The sequence below is a fragment of the Eretmochelys imbricata genome, chromosome 5, assembly GCF_965152235.1.
Source record: "Eretmochelys imbricata isolate rEreImb1 chromosome 5, rEreImb1.hap1, whole genome shotgun sequence".
Taxonomy (NCBI): domain Eukaryota; kingdom Metazoa; phylum Chordata; order Testudines; family Cheloniidae; genus Eretmochelys; species Eretmochelys imbricata.
The window spans coordinates 57,970,659-57,984,397 of NC_135576.1; the positions used below are offsets into that span (position 1 = coordinate 57,970,659).

At 41.7% G+C, this 13,739-nt stretch overlaps 1 protein-coding gene across 1 annotated transcript in view; it reads left to right on the top strand.

The window, feature by feature from the left end:
- Window positions 1-13,739, top strand: part of ADGRV1 (adhesion G protein-coupled receptor V1) — a 420,452-nt gene that overhangs the window by 132,987 nt on the left and 273,726 nt on the right. Inside the window, exons 54-59 of the mRNA XM_077818015.1 lie at window positions 978-1,124; window positions 3,335-3,590; window positions 6,482-6,684; window positions 7,330-7,506; window positions 7,963-8,145; window positions 9,666-9,845. Coding sequence (XP_077674141.1) covers window positions 978-1,124; window positions 3,335-3,590; window positions 6,482-6,684; window positions 7,330-7,506; window positions 7,963-8,145; window positions 9,666-9,845 — 1,146 coding nt within the window. The remainder of the gene's footprint in view (window positions 1-977; window positions 1,125-3,334; window positions 3,591-6,481; window positions 6,685-7,329; window positions 7,507-7,962; window positions 8,146-9,665; window positions 9,846-13,739) is intronic.

Sequence of the window (13,739 nt, forward strand, 5' to 3'; positions counted from 1 at the left end):
TATGCGGTAGCTCATGCTAGATTATCCTAATGGTCCCTCCTTTAAAATCTATAAATCTGTGAAAGCGGGAAGAGATCTAAGCAACCTACTTTTCATCAGTATGAAAGAGGCTGAAGGGATCAGGACCAGCAGTGGAAAGGGCTGGGGAATAAGCAGAGCAGCAGATGGAAAAGGAGTACCTCTGGCAGTTAATGGGTACTTTGTGGGATAGACCTGGGAATGCTAATAGAGCCCACATCAAATTCCTATTCTTTGGAATGACCACCCCTAGAATGCTTCTGTTCTGGAGAGAAATCACTATCAAGGGAGACCTGAACTGAGAACACATCTTAAAGGGCCAGGTTGACCTAGGACAGGTATGTACAAATCTGTGCAAAGCTATCATGCAAAGGGAAATAGAAGCCACAGGAAATCTGGAGAGAGTGCTCTCATGCAGATAGACCCACAATGCACCCTCAGGTACCACAGAATCAACTGGCAAGAACACAGTAAGCTCTGGCTGGAAAATCGTATACATAGCAAGTACTCCCTAAATCAAATGCTGCAATTTGAAAAAAAAAATCTAAGATAAACTGAATCTGCCTTGGAAGTTCCCCACGTTTCTCAGCCATTTTAAAACTAATCCGGGGATGAAATCATCGTAGCAAAAAAGTTCAAACTTGGATACTTAGCATGAGGCCCTTAAATACATATTTAGGCACTGCCCAATTTGTTTGTTTATTTATTTATTTATTTATTTATTTTATTTAAATATGTCCATGGGAGCTTTACGGGCTTAGCACCTCTGAAAATTAGGTCACTTCCCCAGAAGTGTGCAAATATGGATTTACGTACTTAACATAGGGGATACAAGTTTTAAAATTTTCTTCCAAATGCCTCAAGATCATTTTGAATATTTAATATAGGATCTCTTCCTGTGTTTTCTAGTCATTCAAATAATTAATTTGTATGGTTGTACTATATTTGTACGTTTCCAGAATTCTTTATCTAAGCAAGTTGAAGAAATGGAACAAGACAACTTAATCACCTTGAATATTGAACGTTTAATAGGAATGTATGGCCGAGTTACAGTACAGTGGATAGCCAATGGGAGCATTAATGATATATTTCCAGCATCAGGAATGGTATGTATTAATTTTGCTGCAATTAGTGAAGCACTGATTTAAAAATACGTTATAAAATATCCCAAGTCTTAGCTGTTGTCCCTTCTTGGAATGCCCAAGTATGGTAGAACCCTTATTCCTCTCTCCTCAGTGCATAGTGACCCACCTTAGGACCAATGGGCCCTGGGTTCTTCGGGCCCAGCTCCACCTAGTGGTTGGGTGCATAAACTAATAGACAAATCCTGTGACTTCTAGGACATTACAAATTATAGATCCAAGAAATCAAGGGCCAACAGATTATGAAGATATACAACAATTATTCCTGGAAAGACATAAAATCAGAGAAAAGACAGAGAATTGGGTCAAGGGGGCAGGCAGATAATCAAGTATATCAAATAAATGACGGAGCAACCATTCCACCAAAATAAACACTCTTTCACTCAAAAGCCCACAACAAAGTGAAAGTAAATAGAATGCTCCCTAAAGTCTCCCTGTAGGCTTTAGCTAGCTGGCGGAGCAGGACCTTGAAAAAGGGTGTGGTGTCCTTCACTGAGGCCTGGTTTACACTGAGGGGGGATCGATCTAAATTACGCAACTTCATCTACGTGAATAACTTATCTAAAGTCGACATACTTAGACCTACTCACCATGGTGTCTTAACTGCGGTGAGTCGACTGCTGCCGCTCCCCGTTGACTCCGCTTGCGCCTCTGATTGCACTGGAGTACAGGAGTCGATGGGAGAGCGCTCGGGGGTCGATTTATTGCGTCTAGACTGGACGCGATAAATCGACCCCCACTGGATCGATCGCTGTCTGTCGATCTGGCGGGTAGTATAGACATACCCTGAGAAGCTCTGGCCATTCTCCAGCTCTAGTGCTGTGGAGGTCTAGTGGGTGCAGCCGCCAGTCAGTGCTTTTTTGCAAGGTGGAGTCTTGGAGCTCAGTCTCTTGTGGAGTGGACTGCACCTGGTCACTCAAGTCCTGTTCATCCCTTGGATCCCAATGCAGCAGGAAGCCTACAGGTCTCAGCAGGCAGGCTGCCCTTTCAGGTCAAGACAGATTCTGGACCTCTGCTGCACAGAGAAGTTCAGGAACTGCATCCTCTTTTGCTACTGGAACCTGACTCTCTGCATCCAGCTCTGTCTCAGAGTCCTCAATGACTTTCAACACCCAGGCTCAGCTCAATCTCCTGGCAGTCCCAGTCATGTGCAAGCTCTCCGGGTCTGCAGTTGGTCACCTGGGTGGGCCATCAGGCTCTGGCCTAGCCCCCTTTGTCTGTTTTTGTGTCTCGAGCACAGTGAGGCAGACAGCCTCTGTTTCAGTTCCCTTAGTCTCTCTGCCGCTGTTTGTGGAAGCTGTTTTTTCTGAAGTCCCCCAGAATGTTACGGGAGGCTACATGGTTATTTTAAATGTGATCAATTCATCTATTTATACATATATTTAAAAATATTATAGTGACAACTTAAAACAATAATATAATCGTCAAAAATGGATTATAGATGGGTGAATAATAAACTTCATGTTCAGCAAATAGTTTATTTGAAAAAAAAATCATGACATTAGTCAACTAAGTTGTCAGTTGAATATTATTCAGCAAGCACTAGTATTGACACTGTGCCCCTAAAATCTACATTTGTAGTTAGGGGAGTGGAGGGGTTTGGGGTTTTCAGCAACTTACTGACTTTCTCTGCTTCTTGACTTAGACAAAGCAGGAAAGCAAAGTGTTTGGCACAAAAAGCCGCAATGCAGTTGTATTATTGAGTTATTCTGCTGACATCTAGGTCCAGATTTTCAAAATGGGTGTTTTAGACACTTAAGTCTGTTTTTAAGAGATCCAGATAAAAACGGCTTGATTTTCAGATGTGCTGAAGTCATTGAGAGTTGTGGGTACTCAGCATCTCCAAAACTCAGGCCAGTGTTAGTTAAGAACTATTTCTCCCTCCCTGTGTTTCTGATTGTTTTGCCCCAATTAAACAGCATGCATTTTTCCAAAGTGACTCTCTTTTTGCTGTTTGCTGTCAGTGTTGCTAACCTCTCTGGAGCCCTTTCAGTTATTTTTCTGTCTTCAGTGGTGTCACACCATCTCCGAGTTCAGTATCATTTGCATATTTTGTTAATGCTCTGTTCACACTTTTTTCACTGATGGATTTTTACAAAAGCAAATATTGGTGAAGGTGCTTAAAATAATAGTATGGAAAAAAATGTTTCACCTGTTTTTTTTTTACTTTTTAGATAACATTTTCAGAAGGTCAGGCCCTGTCCACAATCACCCTGACTGTTCTTGCAGACAACATTGCAGAGCTTTCTGAAACTGTTGTTATAACATTCACCCATGTCACTACTGTGGGTATTAAGGATCCCATGAGAGGAGCCATCATAGACCCTAAGAGAGCACGAGCTGTGCTTACCATTTTGCCTAATGATTCTCCCTACGGTGTAGTTGGCTGGCATACGGACTCTCTCTTTGCTAAAGTAGCAGAGCCTAAAGGTAAGTCAGTCTTAAGTTCCTGCTAAGAAGCTAAAATAATGGCATACTAAAGTATGTCATCTTTAGACGTTCTGATGTTAATTATGTGAGTTTTTAATGACTAACATTCTAAATTTTTAAAAATAATTTAAGTTTGAGCAAAAACCAAAAGAACAGCAGTAACAACTCAGTGACAAACAGAAGTGGTCCCACAGCAGTCAAAAAACATCCTTAGAAATACAAAACTATGCAACTTTCCTGCGTATAGGATATTTCATATGCACTGTAAATAAAGACTCTCCAGTTATTTTTGCAAGTTGATTGTGATGTTAACTTGACTTATGTTACTTTCACTAATAAACAGAATCATTCCCTTATTTTGCTAAAAACTATGGTGTCTTGTCTTGTATGCATGGCACTAGAAAGTAAGATTATTCTTAGTGCATACTATTGCCTTCTTACAAATTGCTGCATATTAAATATTTGTCTTTAAACTTAAGAATATAGGTTTTCAGGGAAACTTTGCCTTCACTGGTTACACATTTCCTCTTTCTGCTCTGCAATGTCATTATCACCTTTAGATATTACGAATTGTATGCCACAAATTTGTTAACTATAAAAATAAACTAATTAAAGGCAAATGGCCTGATCCTGCTGGCATCCACTGCTATGCCGGTAGCTGCCAGACAACAGAAAATCTTTGGAGGGAAGATGGCACGGGAGGCTGCTGCTGATCCCAAGCAGTGAACGCAACTGTCCATTCACATGCTCTGTGACTTGTGGTGGGGACAAACAGGGATGTAGGTACGGGGAAAAGCAGTACCACCTCCGCTGTGATGTTGGTGCAGTCATACTCGATTCTGGAACTTTGCTGGAGTCCTACAGAGCGAGCTATTGTAAGTTGGGCTTATAGGGCTGTTTGGACTGTGTGCAGAGCCACAGTGGTCTTCACTTGAAGACTTTTCCCTACTCCATATTGTCCATCGGCAGTTACTGTTCCTGTTGAGCTCACATCCTTTCCCCTGACAGCTTAGCTCCACCACTACGGTTTTTCCCATCTCCTTTCCCTGCCATCAGGCTCCCATTCTGTCCATCTCCTGCCTCAGATTTTTCTCCTTCCAACTGCTTCTTTGACATTGACATCCCATCACCTCTCATCTCTTACAGTTTCAGAAACCCTCTGCCTAGCCTCCCAATCTTCCTTCCATGCACAAGCAGCTACAGCTGGTCTGAAAAATTCTGGCAAAATATTATTTCATTGGAACTTGCCGATTTGGTGAAATTGAAATGAAGCTCTGGCAGAACCCAGACACCAGTTTGCCCACCTTGCTTCTTGGTAGCCAACTGGGAGTTGGGCTGACCCAGGGGTCAAGTAGCTCTGGGAGCCCCAGGGTCCCATCTCCTCAGCCGCCCAATTGGCTGGGGCTCCCAGGGCTTCCAGGCTTCTGGCTCCCCATCTGCCCACCACGTAGAATTTTGTTTAGAAAATATCGAGGCGAAACATTTTGATTTTTCAAAATGCCTTTTTCCAGACTTCTATTTTTGTGCAGGATTTCAAGATTTCTGAAGTTTTTTTGTTCCAAATTGAAACAAAAATACATTTGAAATTCTCCACAAAACAGAAATCTGAAGAAAAAATTCATTTTGAAAAAAACACCCAGTTCTCCACCCAGCTCTAATAGCAGAGACCCCACCTGAAATCTTTTCCTCTACAAGGAGAGTTCCCCTTGCTTCCATCTCCCTACCAGACATGTTTTTTTTTTCCCCACTCTTGTCTCTACCAGCAGGGCTATCAGGATTCATCCACAGCTTCCATCCTGGAAGTTCTCCAAAGACAGAGGAAAATAGTCTGTTGTGTGCCCTTTTCCGTGCATGAAATATGCTTTTAGGAGCCTGGCCCCTCATCCTTCCCTGCCACAGTTTCTCAGTCAAAGGTGTAGTGTGTAATCAAGTTGAATTTTGTAATAACTTATGTGTTCTATACATATGTATAAAACACATTCCCCATGCTACTTCATTACAATGATTTGTGTTTGGCATCTGATAATTTATTGGAGTTTAATCTGTAAATTATTCCTTTTTTTAGTATTTCAGAGCATGTTGTATTTAGGGCTTTTCCAGATGAAAAGTAATGGAAATGGACACTACATTGCAGCTCAATATTTACAAGCAAAAACATATACTAGTTACCTTTTTCCCTCCGTTTGTCTTACCCTTAGCCTTCCTGGTTTGTTTCTTTTATCCACTTTTATCCACCCCTCCTGCCCTAGATACAGGACTTCCAGGCACGCCCTAGGTGTTCTGCAATTTCTTGGACTCTGGTGAAAATGTAGTTTCCCAAAGGGGATCTGAGTCATCACCAATATGAGTGCATTTCCTTTTCTGGGGAATTTGAGATTTAGACATGCACGAATAAAGGGCAATCCCTGAGTATCACCACCAGAGTCACTGCCACAGAGGTTGTTTCCTATATCAGTATCAGTAATGACTTCAGAATTATTTAAAATGCATGAAGGGCACTCAAAACAGGGCACTAGAGGGAGCGGGGAACTGACTGAGAATGTGTACATTAAAGTAAAGATTTTGTATCGCAAAATTCAATTCTTATGTTTCTCAAAAAATTTTCGTCTCAGAATGCTACCCGCCCCTGCATTCTGTGCAGAGATTCAAATATCCCTTATGCCCTTTCAAACAGCTTGAGTTACTAAATTTTTAGGTATAGAGTGCACTGGTTGTGATGTTGAACATGAATTCATGCTCTAACATTCCATTGATTTCAGTGAGTGATTAACAGGATAATTCTAGCACAGTGAGATGAAGTGGAAAACCAGCAGGGAAAGGGTTAGAGCAATCATATGTTGATGGGTTTTTACCAGAGCTAATATAGATTTCTTTCCCATTTCATCTTGCAGAGAATCCTACTATTGTTACTTTACAAATTCTTCGAGAACAAGGATTTGTTGGAGATATTGCAGTACAGTTGAGCGCCAAACCTAATTTTGCCCTTCAGCCTTTCAACCAAGCCACGGAGAATAAGGATTATGTGATAGAAAAAGAAACAATAATTATGGCAGAGAACACAATCACGACTTACGTTATAGTCACCATTTTGCCTGTGAGTAATTGAAAAGAAGACAAGTTTTTGTTATATTTTAAGGAAGATTATAGTGTAGGTTCTGTCCAGGGGCAAAAGGAAAAGTGTAACATTCTATAAGTATTGTAGGAGGAAAATTGGCTCATTAAATCTGTTTCAGCAGAGTCTGGACACTGGTAACTAGTTTGTGAGCAATCCAAATCCTTTGCTTTGTTTACTGTGAAATGAGTAATTTGGTTTTATGGAAACTTGTTTGTGGTGAATTTTAAACTCTCTCAGGAACATGTTGGGTTATAAATTTGGCACAACTTCAATCTGTGTAAAATAATGTATTTCACTTTTTGCCTTTTAACAGATTTATTGTTCAGATTTAAAAAAAACATCAATTGATTGGGGCCCCTAGACTTTATCATGACCAATAAAAATGTGTTTTTATAGGATGTTCGAAGTCCTTCAGGTCCTCCTAGTCAGCAGTGTTTTCAGAAATCCTTTCCCCCCTTTTCATAGGCGATGTGATGTGAGGCAGGGAATTAGTTATTTAATCTCAACTGCCGTGGTTTTACCTGTTTCTGCTCAGTCAGCAGCCAGTCAGTTTCCTCCTTTCATAATATCCATCTTATAACATGAACTTACAATTGGGGTGACGTTTTAAAAACATTTTCACAGGATAATGTTCCAGAATTACAGGAAGGATTTGTAGTCAATATTACTGATGTGCATCTGGTAGATTCTTCTCTGGCTGAAGGGCAGCCAAGTGTGAAGAGAATTGGGTTAGAAATAGCTGAGGTAACAATTGAAGAGAATGATGACCCCAGAGGAATATTTAGTTTCAATGTTGTGAAGGTAAGACTGAATTTTAAACATTTACTATTGTATTCTAGCAGTAGGTTCTGTGTTTTCAGGCTGCATTTAAAAATAGTCTTTAAAAGATTTCTAGCACTAAAATCAGTTACATTGACCAGATACTGGACTAGCAATTTCTATACAAAAGTTTTCTTGCTGCTAATGATACTTAGTTCATGAGAGCATTGGAATTGCTAAAACATTCGTGGGTTATTTTTACCCTAACTACATCAGATTAACAATTTGATCTTTCTATAATTATAATACTACTACTAATAATAATCAATATTGCTGTCTTGTTTTATAGATTATATAGAAAGGGGCTAACTCATTACTTTAACGCATAGCCCCTCACTTTTGGCTACTTTTGAACATTTTGGTATCAGTCTTTTTGCAGGGGATGAGAAAAGAGAAACACATTTGCCTTGGCACTCAACATGTTTTCTGAATTTTCAGGATTTTAGTGGCGCAGTTGCTGGTTATGAGGTGCCTCCACCACAGAATATACTGAAGCTGCCAGTTGTTCGGAAGGCTGGGAGGTTTGGGTCAGTAAAACTATACTGGGAAGCCATGCCTGCCAGCGCTAGCGTGGAAGACTTTACGCCATCATTTGGAAACCTTACATTTGCAGATGGACAAGTATGATGTTGCTGAAAATATAAACATTTCTGAGTTAAGAAGTCTCAGGGTCTTTTGCATTTGTTTCCTTTAAAAGATAGGAGTGTAAAGTCTCAGAGCACATTTCTGCTTACTATTTGTGGTCCAAATCCTGTGAACATGTACACAGGAACTTAACTTTAGGCACATGCATAGTCAGTCCCATTGACTTTAATGGCACTACTCAGGTACTTAAAGGGAAATATAAGTGTTTGCCACATTGGGGATCTATGTCTTTACACCTCCACCAGTAAAAAACAAAAACAAAAAAAAAATCCTTATTTTTTCCTGATAAGTGGGAAACTCATAATTAGCCCATGTTTTGTGTGGACTTACACAATGAATTTGTATGTTTCTTTAGCTGCATTGTTAGATTTCACATCACACTTGGAGAGACAAAGTGTGCACTCTTAGGGGTGGCTGATTTCATGTGATGGAAAATGGACCTTGGCAAACAATGGTATACTTTGTGAACAAAATCATGTTTAGAGCCAAATATAATACATTCTGTGTACTACTTCATACTAAAAACATATGGCAGAAGAGATAAGCAGGAGCCATTCAGTCCGAACACCTTTTCATATTTGCAGCATGGGGGCCAGGGATAACAAATTAGAGAAGGCGTTGGCAATTTTCAATGTATACCATTGTGGGTTTTTTGTATTAGTGTGAAAAAGGGTGCCTGTCAAATTAAATTGTTTAAATAATTTACTAATTAAAACAATCCGTTTTCTGATCACCCTTGGAATAGTTAAAAGAATCCATCCAAATTTTCATAATTGTTTTTTCTGCTTCCTTCCTGTTGTTGAAAAGTACCTCTTGGATGGGTCCAAGAGCTGTAATAGTTCTGCATAAGTTAAGTCTTACCCCTTCCTCTCTGTGCTGTGAAAATGCTTGCCTGCCAGCTTCTCAGTTTCACATTCAGCTTTGCTGCTGCTGCTATTAATGGTCGACACCCTCTTGCAGGGCCTAGGAAAGTATGTGCACCTGAGCTTCTTCAAGAGCAGTGTGTGAGGCAGGAAGTGTGAATGACTATCAACAAAACTGTGCTGTCAAATATACAAAGTGAAGAAACTGAAAAGTGGTTGTTTTTTTTTTTTTTGTCTAATGACTTTTAGTAATAGTGATCTTTACTTGTAATAATAGTAAGCCCAAAATTTCCGTATGGAAATGTGATTATTAAGTTCATAGTATTACTTTTAATTCACAGTATATTGGGATTTCAGTAGGTTAAATTCCTCACAATTTTAATAGGAATCCAGAAAGTTTGCATAAATGAGTTTTAAATATATTTCCAACATTTTGGTATGGTTTTGTTTTCAAAAGCCAAATATATAAATAAATAAATAAGCAAGTTTGTGAGCCAAACTAAAACCATTTAGTAATCTTTTACAACTTACAAAATCTAAGACTTAATTTTTCTGAGTTTCATTCATAAAATAAAATAGACTGAATTCACTGTTGTATCCTGTATTGTTTTATTGGTTCTCGTTTTTTTGCAGGCTGCAGGGGTGATAGAGATCACAATCATAGATGACACTGCAATAGAATTTTTAGAGCTGTTCAACGTCACTTTAATCAGGGTGACAGGTGGTGCCAGACTTGGGGATGACACCGTGGTGACTGTCACTATTCCACCAAATGACTCTCCTGTTGGCGTGTTTGGGTTCGAAGAAAAGAATGTAAGTATGAGCAACATGGTGCAGTTTTAAGCATAAGCAGGAAGAATGTTATGTATCATCAACCACATAGTTTCTTAGAGTCAATTATCAATGTGCAGATTTTCCTGAACGTGGCTTTCAGCAATGCAGACGGTTAAACATTTTATATTTGTACAAAATGTCATTTCTGCAGCCCAGCATCTCCCACAGTTCTTGCTATCAGGGCTGCTCTGCTCACCCTTGCAACTCACAGAGGTGAATCAGTGTTTTGGCACCACTGCTCTATTCGCACCCCCTCTGCTTGTGCTTCTGGCCAGATTCTCTGCCTCCACAGCAGCATGCAGATGGTAGTTCCAGTGCTCCTTTCTTTCATTTGCCTAAAGGGCTATTTTTTGACAAATTCTGGGGCAGATGTGAGCAGTGTTCTCACTCCCTTACTCCGCCCACTGGGCCAGTTTTTAGTCGGCTGTTGGAATCCAGGTGAAGTCTCCTCTGCAGTGCCTCCCTGCTAGCTCCCCCACATCTTTTTAGGGATGGGAGAGCTGCCTAGAAAGCACTGAGAGAAATCCAAATGGAGCTCCATCTGTGAAACTGCCTTCCCGAGCTCAGCAGATGGTGAGTTGTACCAAGCCTGCATTCAGTCTTCCATTCCTAACTCTGTTAGGTACTGGGGCTATGAGTCGGACTGTCATGTGGGGTCTTCTACCCACCAGAACAGCCGCATCTCCAAAATGGAAAATACAGACCTGGAATCTCTGTGCAGAACAGGGAGAGGCTCCAAGGATGAGGAGGACCGCAGTCAGCTGATTCGGGCGTAAGTCCTAAGAGGCCCCTGAAGAACAGAGAGGGGAGACTTGTAGAGGTCACAAGTCTTAAAATGGGTCTTGAGTGTCTTGGGGAAAGAACCAGGGGACAGCCCCCCTTCCCAATTCGGCCAGAGGGCTGTGGAAATGTTTCCCTTCCCTCTCCCTGCGGGAATGGGCCCCAGTAGGTGAGGACTCAGAACGGATCTCACAAGAGGTCTCCAGGCCTCTAGGAAAGCTAGCTGCGAAAGGCCTTATCAAAGCCATACTGGAGCTCATATGGTCTCTAAGTAAGCAAAAAAGTGAAAAAAAATCAAAAAAGGGGAAGAAAAAGCCTAAAAGATGTAGGAGGTATGAATCCTGTGATGTCTTCTCCACCGAGGATGGTGAATTGTCAGGCTCTGACTCCGATCAGGACTGGGGAAAGTCTTAGCAAAGCTGTTTTCTCCCTGAGAAATTTGTGGCCATGTACAACAAGGTTGTATCCACTCTTCAGATTCAACCCATACAGATCCCTGAGAGTAAGCCACAGAGCAAATTTCTCCCCTTGAAATCCTCCCTTGAGACAGCGATTCCCTTACACTCCTCCTTTGAGGAAATAATCAGGGATGAATGGGGTAAGCCAGACCACATTGTGAAAAATCACCATAAAATTCTACGAGATCCAGGAACCAAAGGATCAGATTACCGAGATCTTGAAGACTCATGCTACCGTAGCCTCCCTGGCAAGAGATATGGTTATTCCCTCCGAATACCATAGTTAGAAACAATGGAGGCCACTCTCAAAAAAGACTTTGAAGTCTCTTCAGCCTTCCTCCAGGCATCTGTAGCAGCTACTTGCTTTGCAAGCTCTTCTCCCTCCTGGCTGGAAGATCTCAGAGCCCTCAAGAGTAGAGATCACCCTGACTTTGGCTCCATTTATGCCAACATTTTTATGGCTGATTTAGAACAACGCTTCCTCAGCTCTCGTCCCCTAAAGCCCCTACTCTACTTGCGCTATATTGATGACATCTTCATCATCTGGACCCATGGAAAAGAAGCCCTTGAGGAATTCCACCATGATTTCAACAATTTCCATCCCACCACCAACCTCAGCCTGGTCCAGTCCACACAAGAGATACACTTCCTGGACACTACAGTGCTAATAAACAATGGTCACATAAACACCACCCTATACCGGAAACCTACTGACCGCTATTCCTATCTGCATGCCTCCAGCTTTCACCCTGACCACACCACACGATCCATCGTCTACAGCCAAGCTCTGCGATACAACCGCATTTGCTCCAACCCCTCAGACAGAGACAAACACCTACAAGATCTCTGTCAAGCTTTCTTACAACTACAATACCCACCTGCGGAAGTAAAGAAACAGATTGATAGAGCCAGAAGAGTTCCCAGAAGTTACCTACTACAGGACAGGCCTAACAAAGAAAATAACAGAACGCCACTAGCCGTCACCTTCAGCCCCCAACTAAAACCCCTCCAACGCATTATTAAGGATCTACAACCTATCCTAAAGGATGACCCAACACTCTCACAAATCTTGGGAGACAGGCCAGTCCTTGCCTACAGACAGCCCCGCAACCTGAAGCAAATACTCACCAACAACCACATACCACACAACAGAACCACTAACCCAGGAACTTATCCTTGCAACAAAGCCCGTTGCCAATTGTGCCCACATATCTATTCAGGGGACACCATCACAGGGCCTAATAACATCAGCCACACTATCAGAGGCTCGTTCACCTGCACATCCACCAATGTGATTTATGCCATCATGTGCCAGCAATGCCCCTCTGCCATGTACATTGGTCAAACTGGACAGTCTCTACGTAAAAGAATAAATGGACACAAATCAGATGTCAAGAATTATAACATTCATAAACCAGTCGGAGAACACTTCAATCTCTCTGGTCACGCAATCACAGACATGAAGGTCGCTATCTTAAAACAAAAAAACTTCAAATCCAGACTCCAGCGAGAAACTGCTGAATTGGAATTCATTTGCAAATTGGATACTATTAATTTAGGCTTAAATAGAGACTGGGAGTGGCTAAGTCATTATGCAAGGTAGCCTATTTCCTCTTGTTTTTTCCTACCCCCCCCCCCGATGTTCTGGTTTAACTTGGATTTAAACTTGGAGAGTGGCCAGTTTGGATGAGCTATTACCAGCAGGAGAGTGAGTTTGTGTGTGTATGGGGGTGGGTTTTTGGAGGGGGGTGAGGGAGTGAGAGAACCTGGATTTGTGCAGGAAATGGCCTAACTTCATTATCATGCACATTGTGTAAAGAGTTGTCACTTTGGATGGGCTATCACCAGCAGGAGAGTGAATTTGTGTGGGGGGGTGGAGGGTGAGAAAACCTGGATTTGTGCTGGAAATGGCTTTTAGATAAGCTATTACCAGCAGGACAGTGGGGTGGGAGGAGGTATTGTTTCATATTCTCTGTGTATATATAGAGTCTGCTGCAGTTTCCACGGTATGCATCTGATGAAGTGAGCTGTAGCTCACGAAAGCTCATGCTCAAATAAATTCGTTAGTCTCTAAGGTGCCACAAGTACTCCTTTTCTTTCTGCGAATACAGACTAACACGGCTGTTACTCTGAAACCTGTCATTTTAAAGAAAGTTTCCCTAGCAACATCATCTGTTGCAGAGGCTTCAGTGGATGCTATGAGAGTCTCAAGCAAAGCTAGGGCCTCCAGCTCAGTGACCAGATGTCACCTATGGCTCGATCACTGAAAGATGGATAGCCACTCGAAATAATGTGCTGTGTTCTGCCAATTTTATGGGAGCCTTGCTTTTGAGAAATAAGCTTAGACAGTCAGGTGGCAGACAATGCTGCAAAATCTAAACAGTCCCTCCCAATGCCACATCCTGCCTCTAAGACAGAGTTCAGACTGGCCTTCAGACAAAGGCGCTCCTTTCAGCCTTCATCCTTGCAGAAATGCCAGCAAAGGGACAGCAAGTTCTCCAAAACAAAGCTCTGGAACCGTGGCTCCCGAGAAAAGCCCAGTGGGAACCCTGTTAGCCTGTTTATGACAGACCACCTACGTCTCTGCCTTGGGAATGGGATATAGACACTTTGATAGTAAGGATGTAGCCTTCTA